This window comes from Melanotaenia boesemani, chromosome 17, assembly GCF_017639745.1.
Source record: "Melanotaenia boesemani isolate fMelBoe1 chromosome 17, fMelBoe1.pri, whole genome shotgun sequence".
NCBI classification, from domain to species: domain Eukaryota; kingdom Metazoa; phylum Chordata; class Actinopteri; order Atheriniformes; family Melanotaeniidae; genus Melanotaenia; species Melanotaenia boesemani.
The window spans coordinates 30,384,774-30,409,107 of record NC_055698.1 but is presented as its reverse complement, the minus strand read 5'-3'; the positions used below and the strand labels follow the sequence as shown (position 1 = coordinate 30,409,107).

Below are 24,334 nucleotides of genomic sequence, written 5' to 3'. Positions count from 1 at the left end.
TGTCTTCATTCTTGTCCTCAGGTGAAGACAGACTCCCTGAGTGCTCGTTATGACACAGTCAGTCAGAGCCACAGCGAGCGGTTCTCAGCTCTGGAACAGGCCCAGGTTCTGGTGGCTCGCTTCTGGGAGACCTATGAGGAACTGGAGCCATGGTTGGGTGAGACGGAAACCATGATCATCCAGCTCCCTCCACCTGCCATCGACACAGACGCTCTCCGCCTGCAGCAGGACCAGATGAGGGTGAGAAGTTTAACCACAGCAATTCGGTTCTGCTGTTCAGGATTAGCTAAAACAAAACTGGAAACTCGAGTGTGATGATCTTTCTTTCCTCTGCAGCTGCTCAGGGAGTCCATCGCGGAGCACAAGCCCCACATCGACAAGCTGCTGAAGATCGGACCACAGCTGGCCGAGCTCAGCCTGCAGGAGGGCTCCACGGTGACGCAGCGCTACACCAACGCAGAGAGGCGATACCAGGCCATCAAAGAGGAGGTGAAAGGTCGCGCCACAGCACTGGATGAGGCCGTGTCCCAGTCTGCACAGGTACGTCACAGACCAGCTGCTTCACCTGCAGACCTCCTCTTAACTTTTCATAACTGAAACTGAGCAAATGTAACATGACTTAAAGAAAACTGTTTAAACTGAATTACTATCACACAGAACAGATTTATTGTTGTTTGTTTTAGTTTCTGCATTTCTGTTAGAAAACAGGAAGTTTACTAAACAGCATGAGGTTTTTTATGTGTTTCTGTCTTGTTTTTGTGTTGCTTGCTTGACAATAACGCTGCGAGTTTATTATATGTTAAGTTCAGCTCATTTTTCTTTGAGTCTTGAGGTAGTTAACACATTTAAATTTAGGTACATTTAGCTGTAGTTTGCCTGTTTTTCTTGACCATCACAGAAGCAAAATACAAAATGTGATTCAGATTTCTTTTATCATATCATCTAATTCAGTATTTATTTAAAACATTAAATTTTTCTCTGGACTTCATCTCATGAGACATCACTGGTTGCTGCTGTTGATTCTGCCTGTCACTTTGTACGGTATTGTATGCATGACTGATTGAACTCACTGTATTGTTTCTCCACCCCCTTCAAACCATTCCATGTCTCACTCCTTCTCCTCCACCTGCACTCTGCCCACCACAACTCCACCCTTAAAACCTCCTCCTTATCTCTGTCATCCTTTTTGTTTAACCCTAACCCCCCACCACCCCCAACCCCTCTCATCCCACCCCATCCCACCCCATCCCTCGTTCTTTGTGGATGTGCTGTGTGTGTTGCCCCTCACCACCATTTTCTCCATCGTCACTGCTCACTGCAATCACCCAGCTGGTAGAGGTAAGCCCACTGACTGACAACATCAAACTGCCTCTCAGGGTGCGGTTACACCACATGATTTGATCCTGTAACAGTTAATCAGTAAAGCCCAAATTCTGCATCACAAAATAGAGAAATATGGTGTTTAATTAATTATAATAATTATATTAAAGAATGATGAATGAATTCATTTCTAGCTGCAGCTTTGATTGTAAACTTTAATCTTAGTCATGTGTTTGCAAACTGAGTGAGAATAAGACTGAATCATATCAGGAACTCCTTTTATTCGGCAGCGCTCTCCTTCTAATAACGTCCTCCTTCCGTCCTCAGTTTCACGACAAGATGGACCCGCTGTTGGAGACCCTGGAGGGGGCGGTGCAGCGGCTGCGGCAGCCTCCTCCGGTGGCTGCAGAGGTGGAGAAGATCCGGGAACAGCTGGCAGAGCACCGCGCTCAGGGCCTGGAGCTGGACAAACTGCTGCCGAGCTTCTCCGCCCTCTGTGCCCGCGGCGAGGAGCTCATCGGCAGAGCGGCTCACGACGATCCCGCTGCTCAGGGTGAGTAAACGAATGTTTGTTGCAATTCTTGTATGTTTTTCTTCGTTTACTGAGACATTAACAGGATGTAATGAAGGATTTCTGGCTGAACAAAACAGTAAAGCTGAAAATGTGAAACACTGATTATCAGTGAAACAAAGCATTCTAACATCTAATAATATGAGCTTCTGGAAAACCGTATTTCAGGCTCCGGCTGGAGCAGATCTCTAACTGGCTCTGGGCCACAGGGCAGAACTTGTCAAGACTTGAAAATGAGCAGAATCAGAATTGAAGTTCTGCACATTTCATCCAATGACAGCAGTTAGAGGCAGAACACACACGTCTTTGTTTTATTGCCCTCTGCTGAGCCTTGTGTTTCGATACCCTCAGGCTTTTCTGAAAATAAAAGCCTTTCTGTCTGCTGATAGTGGGAGTGAAAATTGCAGTTTTAATAGTAAAACATACATCATGCTGCTTGACCATTAAGAATTTCCCATATTTCCAGTGAGATCCAGCTTCTCTTTTCTCTCCTGCAGCCGTGCGTTCCCGCCTCCTCCGTCTGCGCTCCCTGTGGGATGAGATCCGGCAGCGAGCCGAGGAGAGAGAGAGCAAGCTCAACGACGTGTTGGATCTGGCCGGGAAGTTCTGGGCCGACGTAGCGGCGCTACTGAGCACGCTCAGAGACTCCCAGGATATAGTGAGAGATCTAGAAGACCCTGGTGTAGACCCATCGCTCATCAAACAACAGATTGAGGCTGCTGAGGTATTCACTGCAGGAAGGAGATGATAGATGGAGCTTTCAGTCTGCAGACCAGCTTTAATTCTGCTAAATGAATCTGATGTGCTGCTGTTTTATCAGGCCATCAAGGCAGAGACGGACGGCTTGAGAGAGGAGCTGGAGTTTGTCAGGACTCTCGGAGCTGACCTCATCTTTGCCTGCGGAGAAACTGAGAAACCTGAAGTGAAAAAGACCATAGATGAGGTTAGAACTCCAGACTTCATTAAACAAAAGCTCCTCTACATTTTAATCCTCTAACACCCTCCCCCGTCTGACGCTTTCAGATGAATGCAGCCTGGGAGGGTCTAAACCGGACGTGGAGAGAGAGGATGGAGAGACTGGAGGAGGCCATGACTGCTTCTGTTCAGTATCAGGATGCTCTGCAGGTTCGAATGTCTAAAATACGGCGTTTTTCCAACAAACTTGTCCACAGGTGGAGTTTGCCCCAGAGTTATGCTGCAGGTCAAACTGACCCATTTTAAAATAAAAATAACAAAAAGAAAAAAAAAGTTTTGCAGAAAACAAAACACAATAAAGACCAAGGCCCAGCAGGACGGGACAGATTCATGTGACGGACGTCAAGTCGGGTTTTGAGCTGGTCACGGACAATCGTTCTTTAAATAAGTAATCTGGAAGGAAGGAGCTGAAAAAAATTTATTTCTGTGCAGACTTGAGGGTCCTCATCGTGGCGGGGGTCTTTAAGTGAAAGGATTAATCAGCAACCAGTCGGTGGGGTGCAGAGAAAGGCAGGGCTATATTTCATGCTACAGTGTCTGGAGATGTTTCTTTTTCCTTTAAAGAGAATTTACAAAGACTAACAACAATAATAAAAATAATAATTGGCTCAGTCAGCCAAAACTAATCGGAGGTAGACCCAGGTAGCTGATTCTTCATCTTTATGCAGCCTGATCCTTTTCGTTATGCATCTCCAACCACCTGGAACATTTCAGCACTGTGAGCTGCTGTTCTGTCTTTAATCATTAAATTCATCATTATCAGTCAGCAAGATGCTGCTGATTACTTTAAGCTAACCTCTCTCTGTCTTTCTTTCATTTCCAGTCAATGTTTGACTACCTGGACAACGCAGTGATCAAGCTCTGTGACATGTCCCCTGTGGGGACGGACCTGGGAACAGTAAAACAGCAGATCGAAGAGCTCAAGGTTGGCATGATGTCACACTGTCAAACATAAACACGTTTTACACAAGCTTATCCTAACATCACTTTCCTTCTCGTTCTCCCACCTTCCTCCGCTCTGAGCAGCAGTACAAGGTGGAGGTGTACCAGCAGCAGATCGACATGGAGAAGCTGTGCCACCAGGGGGAGCTACTGTTAAAGAAAGTGTCGGACCAGACGGACCGAGACATGATCCAGGAGCCACTGACTGAACTCCGACACCTCTGGGAAAACCTGGGCGACAAAATTACCCAAAGACAGGTGAGAAAGTTTGAAGTCTGCTTTTATTTCTTGAGAAGCTGATGTCTGTGATCTTTCTGGCAATTCTGTGTTTTGAGTTCCTATTTTTAAAGTGGAACTTCTGCCCTTCTTCCACTGCAGCACAAGCTGGAGGCTGCCCTGCTGGCCCTGGGTCAGTTCCAGCACGCCCTCTCTGAGCTGCAGGCCTGGCTGAGCCACACACACACCACTCTGGACACACAGCGACCCATCAGCTCTGATCCTAAGGCCATCGAAATCGAACTGGCTAAACACCACGTACGTCGACATTCATTACAAAATGGGACTCATTCATCCTGATCAACTCTTTATGACCAACGTACAGCGTTAATGTGCTAGTTGGGCCAAAATTTGTGCCGTCTGACCTCTTCCTCTCTCCGATTCTCCCAGGTGTTGCGTAATGACGTGTTATCCCATCACGCCACAGTAGAGACGGTTTCCAGTGCTGCCGCTGAGCTTCTGGAGTCTTCTCCAGGTGATGAAGCCAGTCACCTGCGGGATCAGCTGGATCAGCTGAACCAAAGCTGGGAGAGTCTGCTGCTCAAGACCCAGGAGCGGCAGAAACTACTGGAGGCTGCCCTGCAGCAGGTACTGGAAACACATTTCCCAGCCAGTCTGCAAAAGTCTGGAATTTGATTTTAAAACTAAAAGTGTATGCCAGTTATTGTGGCAACGTTTAACACAACTTTAATCTACAGCTGCAGTCAATCATTTCTACCTCCTCCCTTTATAGGCTGAAGGTTTCCATGGTGAGTTGGAGGAGTTCCTCCAGTGGCTGAGGAGGACGGAGAGCCAGCTGTCTGCTGCCAAACCAACGGGCGGTCTTCCTGAAACAGCCCGGGAGCAGCTACAGCAACACATGGTGACCGAGCATCGCATTACACCCAGATACACACAATATCATCAACAACACACTCATCACACACTGTTCCAGAGTTTTATACAAATCCTGAATGTTGGCCTTCAACTAAATTCATCATCTGTTGCTTAAAAACATCATTCTGAGAAGTCAAAGTTTATATTGTTGCCATAAAAATAACCTACAGAAGATTTTTAACACAAATTACAGACTAATCTGTAAGATGGAGCCAAGTCAGGGTTGAAATAGGGTTTCAACTTTTAGCTGTGATGATATAAACAGAATGATGAGAAGATCATTTAACATAAGGCTTTGTGAAGTTTCTAACAGTATTGTCTTACAGACACTCTTCAGTTTACACAGACACACCTGGCGTATGGTTGTTATTAAACTTTAATGGCTTCCAGTGTCATAAAACGACTCACCTGTGGCCTCACCTGCTCATCTCCGCAGGAGCTTCAGGCCCAGCTGGCTCAGCGAGCAGACCAGTACCATCGCCTTCTGGATCAAGGAGAGTCCATCCTGCTGGCCCGTGGAGGAGAGGAAGCAGGACCCGGCACCACCCAGACCCAACAGAACCTAGCCATGTTGCAGAACAAGTGGGCCAGCCTCAACACCAAGATGGACGACCGCAGGGTCAGACTGCAAATGAACACTGCTGTGTTCTGTTTTTTTTTGTTGTTGTTGTTTTTTTTGTGTTTTTGCAGGTTAATTGTCAACTTTCAACTTCTAAAACTTTACAGGCAAAGCTGGAGGAAGCAGTTTCCTTGGCAACTGGTTTTCAGACTTCTCTGCAGGACACCATCAACTGGCTGACCCAGGCTGAGCAAACACTGAACATGGCCCAGCCCCCCAGCCTCATACTGGACACCGTCCTCTTCCAGATCGATGAGCACAAGGTGGAGACAGAAACTTCTCAGAGTGTCTCATTTCTGCCTCTTTTTGCTCAGAAAGTAGCTTGAAAATCTGAATTTTCCTGCTCATGTTTCGCTCTCCTTCATGTCCAGGTGTTTGTGAACGAGGTGAACACCCACAGGGAGCAGGTTCTGGCTCTGGAGAAGGCCGGATCTCAGCTTCGCTTCGCCAGCCTGAAGCAGGACGTGGTTCTGATCAAGAATCTGCTGCTCAGTGTCCAGGCCCGCTGGGACAAGCTGGTGCAGAGGTCGCTGGACCGCGGCCGACATCTGGATGAGGCCCGCAAGCGAGCCAAACAGGTACTGAACTGATAATCACACTAATGGATGGTTGGTTTTTTTCTTTGTCTCAGGATCGTTTAACCAGATGCTTTCATCTTTTCTTAAACAACGCTTTCATCTTCAGTTCCACGAGGCCTGGAGGAAGCTGACAGACTGGCTGGAAGAAGCCGAGAAAAGACTGGACTCAGAGCTGGAGATCTCCAACGAGCCAGACAAGATCAAAGTGCAACTGGTCAAACACAAGGTACCAAAGAGACCAAGCATCATCCATCCATAAACCTACACTTTTTGAGTTTTCCTCCACAAATCGGCCTTGTTTCCACCTGTGCAGGAGTTTCAGAAAGCGTTGGGATCGAAGCAGCCTGTTTACGACACCACAGTGAGGTCTGGAAGGGCCATGAGGGACAAGGCTCAGCTGCCTGCTGACCAGCAGAAGCTGGATCACCTGGTGGGAGAAGTTCGTGACAAGTGGGACACCGTCTGTGGCAAGAGCGTAGAGAGGTACCGAAGAGGAAGCTGGTTTAATTATCATCTGAATTGCAGTGAAAAATCAAATGTAAAACTTAACTTTTGTCTTTTTTCTTCCGTCCAGGCAACACAAACTGGAGGAGGCTCTGCTGTTCTCAGGTCAGTTTGCAGAAGCTCTTCAGGCTTTGGTGGACTGGCTCTACCGGGTGGAGCCTCAGCTGGCTGAAGACCAACCCGTCCACGGGGACCTGGATTTGGTGTCCAATCTTATGGATGCACATAAGGTGTGTAAGCTGAACTGTGTTGCTGTTCTAATCCTTTTACGCCTGATTCAAAATGTGAAAACACCATACCATACCCCTTTATTTATAAAGCAATTTTAAAACAATTACAATATTAAACTACATTCCAGTAGTCAAGTCTAGAAGTTATAAAAGTGTGGATTGCTGTTTCTAGGTTTTTTTCTTGATAAAACAGGCTTGATTTCTGCCAGTCACCTCAATGGAAGAAAGCAAGATTTGAGTAAATGTGGAGTTTTTTTACAGCAATTTTAACATTTAAATTTGTAATAAATAATTTGTGTGTAAGAAAGGTTGATGTCAGGGGTCCTGCTGGTATTGTTTGGTCTGAACAGTATAACTTCTGTCTTGCTCGCATTAAAATAAAAAAAAAACTAAGGCAGTTAAGGAGAGGCTGGATGGTCCATGTGGCCGTGTGTCGTCTGCATACCGATAAAAAGAAATATTGTGTTTCTTTAAGAATGATCCTAGTGGAAACAGATAGGTAGAAAATAAAAGAGGATCAAGAGTGGATCCATGTGGTACTCCCACATGGGAGAGCAGCAGAGGTAAAAGTGTCAATATTGCCACCAAGCGCTCGCCTCTGTGCCCCACCTCCAGGCCTGGCTCCAGAGGGGGGCCCCGGCGACCCACGTCCGGGCAAGGGAAACTCTGGTCCTTGCTTTGTCATCATCATAGGGGTGATTTGAACCGCACTTCGTCCGGTCCCTCCCCTAGATACCTGTTTGCCATGGATGACCCTACCAGGGACATGAGCGCCAGATAACATAGCCGCTAGGATCGTCAGGATGCACAAACTCCTCCACCACGATAAGGTGGCTGCTCAGGGAGGAGTGTCAGAATTATTGTAGTGCAAAATGTATCCACTAGGAGGCAGAATACAGGTATCAGATTGTATACAACAGAGTTTTGAGCAACATTTTTACCTTAAAGTGATGGAATAGGTCTCAAACTGTATCAAATATGATGATTTAGGTGTTAAAGGGTTAAACGGGAATGAACAAAGTTCTTCATTAGACTTTGTTTTGTTTTGCAGGCTTTCCAAAAAGAACTGGGTAAAAGAACTGGCAGCGTTCAGGCTTTGAAGCGCTCAGCTCGGGACCTGATGGAGACCGGCCGCGACGACACTGCCTGGGTCAAAGTTCAACTCCAGGAGCTCAGCAACCGCTGGGATACAGTGTGCGCGCTGTCAGTCACTAAGCAGACCCGCCTCCAGCAGGCGCTCAAACAGGTCAGAGAGCAAATCTCAAGGACATTTTTGTTTTCTTTTATAAAAATGTGGGTCATCACCACAAACGTCTTTTCTTCTCCGTCAGGCGGAGGAGTTTCGCACAGCCGTGCAGGTGCTGCTGGAGTGGTTGTCGGAGGCGGAGCAAACCCTGCGTTTCCGTGGCGTCCTCCCCGAAGAGGCAGAGACGCTTCAGGCACTGCTGCACACACATCGAGACTTTATGGGCACCGTGGAGGAAAAGAGGGCGCACGTGAACAAGGCCGCTGGCATGGGGGAGGGCATCCTGACTGTGTGCCACCCTGACTCCATCACCACCATCAAACACTGGATCACCATCATCAGGGCGCGTTTTGAGGAGGTGAGGAAGGGTCACTCGAAGCTGTAAACTTAAAGAAATCATCTTTTTTTCTTTCGAAAAACTGACCTGACGTCATCAACTTCCTGTTAATCTGATCTCTGCTGTGCAGGTGCTGACCTGGGCCAAACAACACGAGCAGCGGCTGGAGACGGCTCTGACCGAGGTGCTCAACAACGCCAACCTGCTGGAGGAGCTGTTGTCATGGTTACAATGGGCTGAGACCACACTGGTCCAGAGGGACACAGAACCACTTCCTCAGGATATCCCACAGCTCAAAACACTCATCACAGAGCACCAGGTGGGCTTTCTTTAGCTGCACTGACTCATGGGCTGTTTGTGGGTCAAACTTGACTCCAAGAAACAGAGTTTAGTGTTTTCATTCGTCCCACGTTGCTTTGCTCATGGCTGGTGTTTGTGATCTGCAGACATTCATGGAGGAGATGATGAGGAAGCAGCCAGATGTTGACAAAGTGACTAAGACCTACAAGAGGAAACCAGCTGAGCCTCCCAGCAGCCTGGCTGAGAGAAGAGGAGCTCGTATGTCACCTGGGTTTACTTTTCCTCCAGCAAGCATTAACTTTCACTCATTCACAAGAGTATATGTGTTTATAACCCAGTTAACTCATAATATCATGTTCAATGTGTCAGGAAAACAGCAGCAGCAGCAGCAGCAGGCTGCCATGCAGGTTTCTGGAGGAAACCCACGACTCAACCAGCTTTGTGCCAAGTGGCAGCAGGTGTGGCTGCTGGCTCTGGACCGGCAGCGTAAACTGAACGATGCCCTGGACCGACTAGAAGAGGTAACCTTAATGTTCATACAATAGAAAGGAAATTTTGCCGATCAAAGTTCTGTTTCTGCTTCTTTCACATGATAGCTGGAGTCACACTTTCTTCCTCTGTTTGTTCTTTTTAATCTGTATCATCCATGTGCAGCTGAAAGAGTTCGCCAACTTTGACTTTGACGTGTGGAGGAAGAAGTACATGCGCTGGATGAACCACAAGAAGTCCCGCGTCATGGATTTCTTCAGACGCATCGACAAAGATCAAGATGGAAAGATCACACGGCAGGAGTTCATCGACGGCATCTTGGCCTCCAGTAAGAAGCCTTCTTGTTCTTTGCTTTTGGTTCACGCCTTTTATACATATATATACACACACACAGAAAAAAAATATTACTGGTACTTGTCATTATTATGTCATAATTATATTGTGGAAATTCAATGCAGTTATTCCAGAAAAAAAACTAAAAAATTACTCAAAACTTGCATTTGATATCATCTCTATATTTAAAAACATGAGTAAGTTCTTCAGCATTTCTAGCCATGTATCAAGAGCCACTGTGGAAGCTCAGAGAGCCGCAGGTTGCAGACTCCTGGTATAGACTCTGGTGCAAGTGTGATACTTTTTGTAGATACAGTAGATATAGTTGCTGCATGGGATGTATTTGAAATTTAGGAAAGAGGGCTACAGGCTTCATTGTATTAGCCGAGTCATTGCGGGACCCCATCGATTTGAAAAGGTAGATAATCTGTAATTACTTCGTTCTGTTTGGGTAATGCTCCTTTCTTTTATATATATTTATGCATAAAAAAGTTCTATTGTCTTGTCCGTACAGAATTTCCAACCAGTAAGCTGGAGATGACGGCCGTGGCGGACATTTTTGACAGAGACGGAGACGGTTACATCGATTACTACGAGTTTGTTGCTGCCCTGCACCCCAACAAGGACGCCTACAGGCCGACCACAGATGCTGATAAGATAGAGGATGAGGTGAGGGAACGCTACAAAGAATTCCCGGGAATAAACGGGAACAAGCATGGACTGACATGTTGTCTGTGGTCGTGCAGGTGACGCGGCAGGTGGCCCAGTGTAAGTGTGCGAAGAGGTTCCAGGTGGAGCAGATTGGAGAGAACAAATACCGGGTGAGTCATAAACATCTTTAATTAAAGAATCTTTTTTATGATAATGTAAAACAGAAGAAAAAAAGTTTTAATTGATTAAAGAACTGGATCAAACAGGATCTACAAGATCGTCTCATCCTCCATGTTGCTACTAAATCTGAAGCCAGTAGAAAATATTTTTATTGTAAATTCTGTTTGACCCAGTTCAGATTTAATGTATCTGGCTGCATCTGCACTCCAGGCTCCTCTCAACATAATTTCACAGCTTTTTTTAACTTATTATTTCATGTCTGTGTCCATCTCACATCATTATATCCTGATGTTTTTCATTTTTCTGTATCGTAACATCACAGCTTGTCTTGGTAACATTATTAAAACATGTTTGTAGCATCTCACAGCGCTCCAGGATCGTCCTCCACATCTTCACCTGAACATTCATAGAACTGTAAATGTGGCAAGAAAGGGGGCGGGGCTTCTGCTGGTTTTATTTAAGTATATTTAGATTTAAAGATTTCTTTATTTAAATAATTTACTTCTCAAAGCAAGCAGAAATTATAGTAATCTATTAGAGAAGACCTATTTTTAACATTACGATTATTATTCTCAACAGAAAATTAAGCAATTTAACAGTCCAAATTACTGGATTTAGCCAAATAAGATGGAGGTCTGGTGGGTTTAGGGTGGATTAGTTTAACTAAACACCTTCCTCAGCAGTCTGTATGTGTCTTTATAACCTTTCCCAGTAAACATTAATGCAGTGTGAAGTGTTTCCAGCAGCATTTACTACATCATCACCACCACTGCTACAACCTTCTCCATCATTACCTTCAGGTTAATGATGCCCAGCGTCCGACTGCAGGACGCAGGAGACATGGCTCCACTTTTCTCCTCTGCCGCTGTCCTCACCTGCAGCTCATCCTCACTGACACATAACATCCACATGTCTTCACCTCCACGCCATTTTTCTCCCTCCACTAACTGCCAGCTGAAATAACTCCACGAGAAGCAGTTCTGGAAGATGTTGCCTTTGATACAGTTCAGACGTCAGTTTTCAGTACAAGTTGTTTCATTCTCGCTCTGTTTCTTTCCCCCTCCTGTTCCTCTGCTCCATGTCTTCCGGATTTATTCTAGTTCTTCCTCGGAAACCAGGTAAAGTGACTTCTGCTGCTGTGGACGGACGCGTGAAAGCTGCTTCCTCGTTCTTTAACAACACACAGCGCCTTCTGTTGCTTAAAACTTTGATAAAAAGAGAAAATCTGTGAAATTAAATGGTTTTGAAACTGTTGTGTTAAGAAGTTCATGCCTGTGTGTTTGCAACGTGTAGGCAGGTTTCACCGTCCGCTTGTGTTCATGCTGTCATTTGTTTGGTGCTATGGGACTAATTGCACAACGCGAGGCGACAGTGACATGGCTGAAGTGCTAATTAGTGGTGAGGTGATTTACAGCGAGCTGAAGCTGCTTGCAGAGAGATCCAGAGGATTCCTTTCTGCGCTTCACTGGGTGAAAAACTGAAAACTTGAGTTATATTTTCAATGAGGGACGCTGGTGAATATCACGATGCTTTGATTTGAGCTGCTGGGTGAATCGGGCTGAGAATCTATCACTGCATGGTTTTTCTGTCATTGCATGGAGTAGAGGAGGTCATCTGGGCTCCTTGGTGTGAGATTGTAAATCATTTGAAACTCATCAAAGATAAAAACTGACTTGTTCATTCTCTTCCAACACTTTCCTCGTTTTGCTTCTGCCTCCCTCCGTCTCTTTGAATCTATCCCAGTTTGGCGACTCTCAGCAGCTTCGTCTGGTCAGGATTTTGCGCAGTACGGTGATGGTGAGAGTCGGAGGAGGCTGGATGGCCCTGGACGAGTTTCTGGTGAAGAACGATCCATGCAGAGGTGAGCGAGTCCACACAGAGACATCAAAACTCTCTCCTACTCTGTCTCCACCTCTGTCACATAAACCTACAGGAGCCTGACTGATTCTGCAGTTTGGAGGAAAATAATAAAAAATCTTATAAAGATTTGAGACAAACTGCAGATCTGTGGACAAGTATCAAAAATAGTGTCAACGTTTCATGTTTAGGAAAAAGTCATCTTTATTTAAACATCTGCTGCGGTTCATCTCTTCAAATCGCTTTCTGGTTCCTTTTGCTCTTATTTTTAAAGAAAAGGTAGTTCAGAATAATGAAATCTGTGTGCACAAGGAAGAAACAGAAAGGAACCAACTGTGAAAATTTTAATTGCATGATGAGATAAGCTACAGAGACTGCAAGGCTGCAGTCACAGCTGCTACGTTGTGTTTGGTTATTTTCCATCTGAGAGGTAAATGTCAGGTGATTCTTAGCTAAAATCTCATTGGTCATCACATAAACCTCAGAGCAGCAACAACACTGTCATAGACATTAATATAAATGATGATTTCTGCTTTTTCATGACAGTAAAGAGGGAATAACTGGCTACTGCAGTTTTAGCAGAAACCCAGTGTAGGATACATGTTAGCATCTTCTGCTAACTGGTGTTACCAAGTCCTTTCAGCTCATATGAACCACGAAGCACACAAAAGTCTGTATTTATGGCTGTTAGCAAATTAAAATGAGTGTGTAGAAGCTGTGCTGCAGCAGATAGGTTGGCTGTGTGAATTCACACACCCTCATCTCTCATTTCCACACCCTGCAAACAACAGTGTTGATGCACTTTGTGTGTGCCTTCCTACTGATGCTGTTTTTTTCCATGTGAAACTTGTGTATTCAACATATAAAATGAAAATGGTTAAAAAGTGTCATGTCATTTTAGATTTAGATCTTTCAAATCTACATGTAAAAAGAAATTTAACCTCCATTTTTTAGATAAATATATTACCCTCCTTGACCCTAAAAACAAGTAGTAACTAAAATGCTCAGTAAGTTAATGATGACATATACACAATGTTTATTGGTGTTTTATTCAGAAAGCTAAACATTCCTGTGGTCAAATTGCTGTTCCTTGGAAAGGAACATAACAGGAGGGTTCCAACCTTTGTCTGGCAATGTCTGTACATTTAACTGATGCTGTAGATAACATCAGTCAGGCTCCTGGGCACTTTAACACTCATGCTGCTCTTCACGAGATCAAACCAACCCTCCAGCGAAGCTTCTGGACACATTCACCAGCAAACAAACATGTGAACTGACTGATGTTTGTGGAGTTGTGTGTCAGCAGGTGATGCAGTGAAGTGCTGCACTTCTCTCTGCAGCGTTTCCTTCCACCGACGTCAGTGTATCTGTTGTACTCGGAGGGGTGTTTCTCTTTCTCCGTCTCTCTGTTTTTCCCTCCGAGACCCGTCCTCTGTCCATCCTGAAGGAGTCCATCATTTTTCCCCGTTTTATTTCTGTATAAACAGACACTTTTCTCCCCTTCATCTCTGTTTCTGTTCATTCTTTAATAAAACTGTAGTACTGCATGGTGCATGGTCCTCAGTTCTCTCCCTCTTCCTCCCCTTCTCTTCCTCCCTCCCTTTTTTCTCTTTCCTCAGTGCAACATCCAGGACTTAAGATTCTTCGCTCCGATTCCAGTAGCTCCATCTCATCTCGTATAGGTTGGACTTCTCTATCTCTCACGTTTTCTCCCAGCTGCCTGTCTTTCCTCCATTTTGTTTCTTTTCTCCTGGATGCTCCCTCCTCCAGGGTTCTCTCTCATTATCTTTATGGCTCCTCCACCTCTGCTCTTCCTGTTTGGTTTCTGGGTTTTGGCCTGTGTTGATGTGATCACCAGACTAACGTTACGTCTGCTCCTCCCTGGCTGCCGCCGCTGTCTTCCTGTTTTCTAACACGTTTCAGGGGCCATGATGCTCGTCCGGACCCCTGTTGTCAGCTGTGTGTGTGACTATTTAACATAAGTGTGTTTTCAGGAAGTGTTATCTGTGTGAGAGACTTTATTCATCCCACCTCGAGCATGCAGATATTTCACGTTGTCTCTTGTGTCTCTTAGTGACAGTCACTCCTGGCTATTTCTGCTGCCGAGGTATCTACACTTCCTGTTCCTGTCTCTCACTCCATTTCTGTCACTCTTCATCTTCGTCCATCTTTAACCACAGCTGTCCTCTGTGTCCATAAATGTGTGTGTGTGTGCTCTTTCTGTTGTCAGGTTTGTGTGTAGAGACGTTGATGCCAGTTGTGTCTGTGCTACATGTTCGCCTCATGCTTCCCCCACTCACCAACGAAGCAGGACTTGGCCAATCCCTGGTCTTTACAGTTTGTTTCTTTAAAACAGTAAGAAATCTGTGAGCACGACTGGAAGCTGTAGATCTGGTTTAATCCCAGACAGAAAAACGTAATCTAGTCTGAGAGGCAGAGGACGGAGTATAAGACCTGGGCGTGGCCAGCCTGGGTTCCTAATAACGCTGGCTTCCAACGCGGCTCCTTTAAATATGATGGCTGGTTGGTGGGACACAATTACAGGGTGCACCTGGCTGGCTTTAAGTGGGGACGTAATTGCAGGGTGCACACGTTAAGATTGACTGGCCTTGTTGTCCAGTTGCTCGGGACGATGGCCGTGAAAGCTGCAGCTCTCCTCTCCTCCCTCTTTCTTTCTTTCTTTCTTTCTTTCTTGCGTTCTTTCTCTGTTCTCTTTCATTCCATTTCTACCATCAGAATCTGTTTATACCTCTTCTTTTCCTTCACTCTGTCTTCGTGGCTGGCTTCTCCAGGCTTGTTGTTGTCTGCTGAGGCTGCTGCACCACTTTCTGTCCAAGAATGCTGATCAGTGTCTTTTTGAAGAGAGGAGAAACCCTGAATTTGGGTGTTCTCCTGATGAGCATCAGCCAGGCATGACCCCAACCCCTCCAACCCCCACCCACATGTATTTATACACAGCAGAGCTGAGAAGCTCCTGCGCAGCAAGAATTAGACATGAAAACTGAGAGAAGAGAGGCTATGCTTTGCTCCCAGCTCTCTCAGATGCTTTACGATGAATATGCAATGAAAGTGTGTCAGAAACCCGGAGACCATTGTCATCGCTTAAAGTTCCCGTTTTCATTCTGTACCAAACCAAACACAGCAGCAAACAGAGAACGTCGTGACACAGGTTAGTTTTACACTACTGATGATGTGTTGTTGCAATAGTAATTGTGCTACGAGGAGAAGTAGCTTTTACCTTTGAACAGAACCAAGACTCGGACTATGTTCAGTATAATTTTAGATCAGGAATTTCTGGATTCTGTTCACATCAGCAGAAGACCCAGTTGTGGAGATTTAAAGTTAACACTGGAGGACCAGACTGGATTGAACAAATCTTTTTTTTTTTTAACTTGTCCTGTCCAGCATCATAGCAGCAAAGTGATAATCTGTTTGCTGTATCGTGCTGAACAAATTTGCTCTGCCAAGGGGAGTCCTATGGGTAAGGCTCCTCTTGATAATCTGATTCATTTATTTATTTATTTACTTTGAATCACGGAATCTATGTAATCTTGCTGGACCTGACCGGAGGGGACAGAAAACGATGGAAAATAGCAAAAAGAGCAAAAGGGAAAGAAGAAAGGAGACAAAAAGATCACAGACAGAAGGAAACGACCCTTCAATCCACACCATCACCAGACAACAAACTGTTACACCTGTACATGAACACACCAGAACATTTCCTACAACTTTTACAAAAGCAGGATTGAACAGATCTTGTTCTGGTTTTATTTCTTTCCTTTTATTCTTTTTTTTGTGTGTGTGTGTGTTTCTTTTGAACTTTGCCTTTAATATTTTATGTAAAGTACTTTGTTTTCTACATGAAATGTGCTATAAAAATAAGCCTGCCTTACCGTGGACTGAGATTCTACTGCTCAAGTGTGTCCTGAGGTCATGTATCGGACCTTTAAAGTCAGGTTTAAAGTTTTGAGATGCACATATTCACATTCTTGCTGAGAATTAAATGCAACTGCTGGTATTAGGCTCTGTTTTGCATGAAGCAACAAAGAAAAAAGCAAACTTAATCCTGTTGTCTCTGCAGATCAGCGTGTTATTTATGTCACAGTCCAAAAAAACAAAATGAACAATCTACAATCAATTATAACCAATTAAAAGGCATCCAGAGGTGAATTTCTTCTTAGCTTATTTGAGTTTTAAACCTTTAGAGAAAAGCAAATAAGCCAAAAAAGTTGGATTAGTACTTTAAATTTACATTCAGACTAAAAGGAAGGGCATCCTCTTTCAGGTTAGGGATTTGTTGGTTCAGTTTATTGAGGTTTGCAGCACTGGTTTCTGCACAGCTGACAACAAGAAGCTTTGGTGGACAGCTGGTGGACCTGCAGCGATGATGGTGCGTCTCCGGATTCTGTCCTCACATGTTGAACAACTTCCTGACTTTCGTTGCTTATCAAATGAACGTCCTCTTACCTTTGCACTCAAACATCCTCACTGCCTCCCTTTAAAATCTCTTTAAAACGACTCAGTGTTTACTAATGAGTCTTCAATTCCCCAAACTCCCACCTCCCCAAACACCTGCTCTGCACACCTGCACTCACAAATAAAACATGCACCAATCTTGATGTCTGCAGCCATGGAAGCGCTGACACTCTCCCTCACTGCTCGCTGCCTCTGCTGCCCCCTGCTGGAGGAAAGCTCTGAGCCACCATGAGGAGACCAGCTCATTTTTCTCCCCTCTCTTGGTCTCTGTCTGCAGCTCGTGGTCGCACCAACCTAGAGCTGAGAGAGAAGTTCATCCTTCCTGAAGGAGCGTCTCAGAGTCTGGCTCCCTTCCGCTCCCGGGGCCGGCGCTCCAAACCGGGCTCCCGCAACGCCTCACCGACCCGCTCCTCCTCCTCAGCCTCCCACAGTGGCGCCTCGCTTCCCTCGGCTCCCTCCACCCCCGCCACACCAACGGCCTCTGCATCATCCAGGGTAAGATGTTTACAAAACTTTTTATGTTCATCTGTGATTTTAAAGACTTAAAAACCTGAAGTTTAGATTTATAAAACTTGCATTAATTCCCCTTCCCACCATGAATGATGGAAAAAATTTGAGGTAGTTTATAAAATTAGATTTCAACTTATGAAGAATGTTTAGTGATGCTCCAAGAGACTCATCAGAAAAAGCTGTCTGGTCAGTTTCCAGCTGATCTGCAATAATTACAGCCAGCGTCCACTTTGACACCAAATTTTGATTCAGTTTTACTTACAGTCGACTAAATCTGCAGTAGATTTTGTCGACTGTAATATTGAGTGCAAAGAAAATTATTATTTTCCTTTTAATCTATTAACTTGTTGAACTGAACTCAGTGTTTTCTGATGTCTTCTGTAACTGACGTAAATTACCATAAATGAATATTAGGTCTGACTGGATCTCTGTCCAACTCATTCCACCTTCACACAGAACTAAATTGGGTCTGACTGGATCTCGTCTCTGATGAGTATTTTTGTTTTTATTCCTTGATGAAAGTTTTGATACATTTCATCATAATTTTCGTCTTTCAAGCATTAGTTTTTATTTTAGTTATCATCTCATCTTTATCCCCAAAAAATAGTTGTTGACACTTAAAATTATTATTAGACTGAATCCACACCTAAACCAGCTGTCTGTTGTCAATATTTTTAAAATGGACCCTGCAGAACCAGGTGGTGGTGATTATTTTAGGCTACATTTAGGTTAAGGGAAACCTAAACCCGTTTTACAAGCTTTATTGACCAAAGCCTTACGGTTTGTAGTGGGCTTTTTGTGGTTAGCCTAGTACCTTACATACCAAACTACTGAAAAGCAACCTAAATGGAAGCAAATCAGAACCTTGTTGGTAAGTAGACTGTATAATTTACAAGCTCTGTACTTTTCAGTCATGCAGTATGCTTTATGTTTCTTGCCATGCATGATATCCGCTGTTATTCTCGGTTTTTATCAACATTTTCTGCTACTTCTGGATCATGAAACTGTAACGAGAACTGTGATGCTCAGCGCCAAGGCCCCCCTTACCATGCTCCCTCCAGATGAACATTTACATGCCAGAAACATTTGCGTAACAGCACATCATCCTGGCGTGTTAGTTTGAGAAGTACAGTTTCAGTTAAACTAACATGTTTACATGTATTTTAAAAGTCCAATTTTAGTCAAATTGACAGAACAATCTGGCCTTTCATTCAAGAGAAGTTTTTTTCCTCAGTCACAAGTCTTTAGTGATTTTTGCATTTGTACAAAGTTTTTGCGATGATTCTGTCCAACAGAAAATTTAGCATTGGTAATTGGTAAACACACACACCATAACAAACTCAAACACACATCTCCATGAAGTCATCATCAGGATGAAGAAGCTTGTGTTGTTGTTGTTTTTGTTCGTCATGTACGTTCTGCATCAAAGCATTTCTGTGTTTGTGGCAGATGCTGAATGTCCATTTGTGACATTGTACGTGTGTTTTTATGGATTTTTGTTGCATATTGCTCCTCTTTTTGTCGTCCTGTTGTTGTCAAGAATCACCACATCCTTACATGTGAAATTTATTTTTTCTTCTGTTTTTTTTTTTTCTGTCATCTTTTTGCCTTTTCCCTCCATTCCTGTCATTCAACCCTGATAACCCGCCTTCAAAAATGTTCTTCCTGCTTTGTCGGGTTCACCGTTAAAAAAAAAAAAACTAAATCATCCGCTTTTACGTAACAACACGCTGCGCTGCACCTCCAACCTCCTACTCCACAATTCACTCCCTCCTTCTCCCCACATTCACTTCTCCCCTGCACTGCTTTTCCTCCACCCATCCTTTCATTCCTTCCTTCCCTTCCTCCCTTCAGTCCTCCCACACTCACTCTCGTGACTATGCCAAGCCCTGGCTGGCACACAGTAAAACTCCAACGCCAACCAAGTGCCATTGCTGCCCAGATCACGGTCACAGCCACTGCACTCCTGGGCAAGAGGTAACACACTCACCCCACCCAACCACCCACCTCCCCATCCCACCCGACCCCTCGCCACTGAACGTGCTAATGCACTAACACACACGCCTGCAAAGAAAGTTTGGCTACTTTGACAGATTTTAATTGCTTTTTGTGCTTTAATGAAAGAAGAGAATAAATAGTATGGGGTGAATTTGATACGTATTAGATGTAAAAGTTGAGACAAGAATTGCATGAAGTCATCGGCGTAGAAAAGATTTAACTCGGTAGAAAATCTAAAATAAGTTCAACCACAAAGATTTTACCTGCTTTTTCTTTCTTATTTGAAAGAACAAAATAAATATGATGTGGCAAAGTTAAACATTGGAAATTATGAGATTTAAAACTTTAGTTTAGACAAAAAGTGCATGAACCTGTTTGAACAGGAAATCTAAAAAATAACTTCAAACTGAACAATTTTAGCTTTTATCTGTTTTAGATTAAAGAAGATAATTGTTATGATGTGGTAAAGCTAAAATATAGAAATGTATCAGATTTTAAATTTTAGTTTAGATAAGAAGAGCATGAAGTCATCAGCGTAGAAAAGTTTAAACTCAACAGAAAAAAAAACTCAAATCAAGTTTAAACTGATCAACTTTAGCTGTTTTTTCTGTTAAAATTGAAAGAAGAGAATAAATGTGATATGATGTCGCTGTAACATATCACATGTAAAAGTTGAGACAAGAAATGCATGAAGTCATTAGCAAAAAATCGATTCACCTGGACAGAAAATCTAAAAACTAAGGTAAAACAGAAAAGCTTTAGCTGCTTTTTTCTGTGAGAGAAGAGAAGAAATGTGACATTAAAATATGAAAACTTATCAGATTTAAAAGTTTAGACAAAAAGAGCATGAAGTCATCAACGGAGAACAATTTTAACTGGACAGAAAATCTAAAAATCAGGTTCACGTTTACTGAAAATTGGAAAAATAATCCGTAGCTGTCTTAGAGCGGCGTTTGAGTCATCCATACAGTTTAATGTTCTCAAGTAGTTGTAATAAACTAACACAGAATTTCATTAGATTATAGCGGCCAGTTTTTGTTTACAATAGTTTGTTCAAATGTGTTTCGTGTCCATTTGTTGTGTAATATTTGTTTGTAGACCTGTTTGTGTTCGTGTAAATGTGTTGTTTGTTCTGGTGTTAACTAAAGTTGTCGTTTTTAAGAGAATGTCGCTGTGAATAATAGCAAAGTTATCCTCGGCTGATGTTTCAGTGTTCTCCCGCAGGGGGCAGCCTCCGGGTCCAAACTAAAGAGGCCGACGTTCCACTCGAGTCGAGGCTCGCTGACGGGAGAGAACGGAGGAACCACACCCACCAGCAAACGAACTGGTGAGACACAACACGTTTCCTACTGTTGGTTCAAGCTGCTGTTTGTTACATAAATTTACAACAAACTACTTCTGGCCTTTTCTTCTTTTTATGTCTTTTTCTAACTAATTTATTGCATTTATTTATTTGCTTTTATTCACTCATATTTATTATTTCATTTTCATATTATTTATATTTATCAATTGTTATTAATTTATTAAATATTGTAATTTTTTTTCAAGTCTTTTTCCTTGAGTCCATCGCCATTTTGGAGCCAGAAAAAATGATGGACCAGAAGCTGACGCTGGAAAGAGATCTTTGAGTCATAAGTGAACAAAATGTTTCATTTGGGGACTAATAAATATTGTGTAATGAAATTATTTTATTAGGAGTTAATCTAGTTAATGACACCATAATGAAACAGTGAGGAATGGTTGTCACTTCCGGCAGATGACTTTGGCCATCTTTTATACACTGGATAATCTTTTATCATTTTTGCTGTTAAGTTCAGCTCAGATCCTCATCTATACACCAGAATCTGAATGAACAGTGAGAAAATTAAGTAATTTTGTGTATTAAAAGGATTTTATTTTAACTCCCCCCTCCCTCTGTTCCTGTCAGATCCTAAGCGTGGGGCATCCACTGCCAGCGGTCCAACCAGCCGAGCCGGCAGCCGAGCAGGCAGCAGGGCCAGCAGTCGCCGCGGCAGCGATGCCTCAGATGCGTCGGAGCTTCAGGACGCTCGCTCCGTCTGCTCCGACACTTCCGACACCCCCAGACGTCCCGGCAGTGGAGCCAAGCCCTCCAAGATTCCCACCATCTCTAAGAAGGCCCCCAGTCCAAAGACCCCTGGGTCTGCAAAGAAGTAAACTCAGCCACACAGAAACTCCGCACAGAGTGAATCACCATCGTCAGCCATGTTGGCTTAGATGTCACAGCCTGGGTCTGGACATCCTCATGGAGGGCTTGCCTAAAAATGATGCACTATGACTGATATTTTCCAGGGGAAAGAAGGAGCTGGACAATCTGAGTGAATCTCCTTCTTATTCTTTCCCCCATCTTTAAAACTGATTGTGAACATGCACAAGAGGAGAAGAGTTCTGGTTCAGTAGTCCCAGACCAGAGTCAGTGGGGTCAGCACCGACTTTTCCCCTTTAAGATCCCAGTTTGCCTTCCAGTGTCCTTCTTCTCCCAAACGTTCCCTACTGGCGTGGAACCAAACACCCACCGATATGATGCTGCCTTATTTTATGTTACATACTTCGAATCACGCAGACTTCAAACCTCTTTCCACAACACTGACAGACAGACACACACATTTGAGCCTGGAGGCAGGGAGGCAGGGACACGCCACCACCACAGCTCCAGAAACAAAAAAAAGCTCCAATGACATTCAGGAAAATAAAAAAGAATTGTGGGTGAATTATTTTGGCTTGTGGGCCACATGCCTCAACGACGCGTCAAAAAAAGGAAAATATGCAACGACTGCCATGTCGCTTCCCCCCCAAACTGGTTGGCGAGAAAACAGTCACCTCAGCAGCGGAGAGCCGAGGAGGCGGAAAGCGCTGTCTGACACAGAGCGGCTAACCTCAGACTCTGCTGCATCTGAGTGCAAACACTCGCACACCGAACTCCTCCCAGCCGCTGGAACGCCAGCACCAGCCTCCTCTCTGCATTTCAGCAAATGGTGGTGTGGTTTTCTCACATGCCGACGTAACAATCCGACACAAAAATCACAAACTAGCAATAGAAGGGACTATTTTTACGGTGACAACTAACAGCACATTACTGATATACGACATGTGTAACCTAAAATGATGTTAACAACCATGTTTGCAGAGTTCGGCAACCAGCATGCACTAACTGTCTCTCCCTCTGCTGTTCCACCTATTCTGTGTTGCCCTTAGCAACCCAGCTGCACACACACACACACACACGAGGTGGTGTGTATCCCATGTGTGTTTGTTACAGGAAACAATAGAGGTCATTGATTTGAGTCACTGTATGCAAAGTTTTCATTTGCTAATGTTTTTTTTTTTGTTTGTTTGTTTCTGGTTAATTTATAATCCAGTTTTCTTATTTAGCTTGAAAGAAAGATCTATTTATTTTTCCGTTTCATGTCATATCACCACTGACAGAGTGATTTAGTATTATGGTTAACAAAATTGTGTTTTTTTTGTACTGAAAAATGTCCACTCTGCTCTTTTGACATGGTTTGTGTATAAATTGTAACTTTACTCAGTAGAGCGCTGATTCTACTGCAGCCTTGTATGTTCAGTTTTCTTTGTTGCTAATGACTACAGTTTCCTGACCAAAGGGGTTTCCCTTCATCTGTAGAGAAAACTACAAATATGAATGACGGGACCTGGGCAGAGGATGGGGGGTGTCTCCTACCTCGTTTCCCTCCCCAGCGTCTTTTCTTCTAGGCTTTTTTTCAATGGTCCTGTCACTGGCAGGACCGAGTTGTCTCTGTCACTTCATGTAAAAGATGAAGTTTATGAAACTAATGAAATGACAGGAAGAAAGAAAGTAGACCTCTTAAAGTGATTTTTATTTATTTATTGTCTCTGTGAGGGCGGGGGCAGAGACAACATGTCTGCCACCTTTTGATGCCGCGCTCCTCTCAGTGCGATGACGATGATGATGTGGAGCGAGGAGCTTTACCAGGAGTCACTTGTGTATAATTACAACAAAAAACTAAAATTATAAACAATTTTTTTGTTCTGTTTTTGTATTAAAATATGCTTGCAGTAAAACTGATTCTGGTCTTTTATATATTTTTTCTACTTTATTCTGTAAATATGTGTGTAAATGACTTTTTAATCTCATAATTGACCATCATTTTGACTTTTAATCTCTTTGAATCTCAGAATTCTTACGTTAATGTTCTAAAAATGTTTTATCTCAGTTATGACAATTATGACTATCATGTTAATGACTTTCAATCTCACATTTGTCTTATGACATTTTTTATTAGGAAGTTTTATCATTATGAGATCAATAAAGTGTAGGCTTTTTTGTTATGCTTGCGCATGAAATACTTAAGGTATAAAGCTAGTTTATGCAAATCAGGACCCATCCACTATGAAATTACAGCCAGTTTAAGCTATGGAAGTTAGCCAACGGCTAATATGTGCTAACAGCTGCGCGCACACACAGTTGGACCTAGTAGCTAGCAGCTAATGGCTAACACCAGTTCACCCAGACTGGGAAGCGGCTGCTAACTATATAAAAATGGCTGTGTTGAGTAATTTTCAGAGAACAGTAAATCTGCAAAGCTGTAAAATTTGTACATTGATTACTTCAAGTTATATCAAAGTTTAATTTCCATAGCATTGTTCTTTGAGAAGATGGAATAAAATTGTTGCTGAAATGTGGCGGGTTTACATACAGTAAGGTACATTTTGGTCATTACATGACAGTTGTTCACAAGACAAATGCTCACTACACAAAAAAAAAGACATGCTCACAAATTGTTTTATAATTATATTTACAGCAAAATACAGTATAGAGATATGCAAATATGAAATATGTTCACATATCGATTTAATGATGAAAGTATGTACAAATACTTACCAAAATCTAATGCACTAAAAACATGTATATGAAATTGACTTTTTATTGTAGTTCTATCACACCTAAGGTCACTTTATTTCACACACTGATGAGATAAACAGGTAGTGCACCCAAAAATCTGTTTTTGAGATGTAAACAGCACAGTATTACTTCATTGTGATTACAACCACATGTACTGTTAAAT

The 24,334-nt window shown here is 43.4% G+C and overlaps 1 protein-coding gene across 4 annotated transcripts in view; it reads left to right on the top strand.

Annotated features, from left to right (window-relative positions):
- Positions 1 to 23,330, top strand: part of macf1a (microtubule actin crosslinking factor 1a) — a 225,173-nt gene extending 201,843 nt beyond the window's left edge. For all 4 annotated transcript variants that reach the window (XM_042011770.1, XM_042011769.1, XM_042011771.1 and 1 more), the window contains 34 exons: positions 22 to 240; positions 337 to 540; positions 1,330 to 1,338; positions 1,648 to 1,873; positions 2,389 to 2,615; positions 2,712 to 2,834; positions 2,915 to 3,016; positions 3,690 to 3,791; positions 3,893 to 4,066; positions 4,187 to 4,342; positions 4,475 to 4,672; positions 4,818 to 4,946; positions 5,397 to 5,579; positions 5,687 to 5,842; positions 5,951 to 6,157; positions 6,264 to 6,383; positions 6,471 to 6,640; positions 6,732 to 6,891; positions 7,943 to 8,137; positions 8,223 to 8,495; positions 8,605 to 8,793; positions 8,921 to 9,032; positions 9,144 to 9,295; positions 9,429 to 9,591; positions 10,111 to 10,265; positions 10,343 to 10,417; positions 11,528 to 11,545; positions 12,171 to 12,288; positions 13,904 to 13,966; positions 14,359 to 14,391; positions 17,038 to 17,255; positions 19,125 to 19,247; positions 20,493 to 20,595; positions 21,196 to 23,330. In XM_042011770.1, the coding sequence (XP_041867704.1) occupies positions 22 to 240; positions 337 to 540; positions 1,330 to 1,338; positions 1,648 to 1,873; positions 2,389 to 2,615; positions 2,712 to 2,834; positions 2,915 to 3,016; positions 3,690 to 3,791; positions 3,893 to 4,066; positions 4,187 to 4,342; positions 4,475 to 4,672; positions 4,818 to 4,946; positions 5,397 to 5,579; positions 5,687 to 5,842; positions 5,951 to 6,157; positions 6,264 to 6,383; positions 6,471 to 6,640; positions 6,732 to 6,891; positions 7,943 to 8,137; positions 8,223 to 8,495; positions 8,605 to 8,793; positions 8,921 to 9,032; positions 9,144 to 9,295; positions 9,429 to 9,591; positions 10,111 to 10,265; positions 10,343 to 10,417; positions 11,528 to 11,545; positions 12,171 to 12,288; positions 13,904 to 13,966; positions 14,359 to 14,391; positions 17,038 to 17,255; positions 19,125 to 19,247; positions 20,493 to 20,595; positions 21,196 to 21,443 (5,103 nt within the window). In that variant the 3' untranslated portion in view covers positions 21,444 to 23,330. The remainder of the gene's footprint in view (positions 1 to 21; positions 241 to 336; positions 541 to 1,329; positions 1,339 to 1,647; positions 1,874 to 2,388; positions 2,616 to 2,711; positions 2,835 to 2,914; positions 3,017 to 3,689; positions 3,792 to 3,892; positions 4,067 to 4,186; positions 4,343 to 4,474; positions 4,673 to 4,817; positions 4,947 to 5,396; positions 5,580 to 5,686; positions 5,843 to 5,950; positions 6,158 to 6,263; positions 6,384 to 6,470; positions 6,641 to 6,731; positions 6,892 to 7,942; positions 8,138 to 8,222; positions 8,496 to 8,604; positions 8,794 to 8,920; positions 9,033 to 9,143; positions 9,296 to 9,428; positions 9,592 to 10,110; positions 10,266 to 10,342; positions 10,418 to 11,527; positions 11,546 to 12,170; positions 12,289 to 13,903; positions 13,967 to 14,358; positions 14,392 to 17,037; positions 17,256 to 19,124; positions 19,248 to 20,492; positions 20,596 to 21,195) is intronic.
- Positions 23,331 to 24,334: the final 1,004 nt, after the last annotated feature.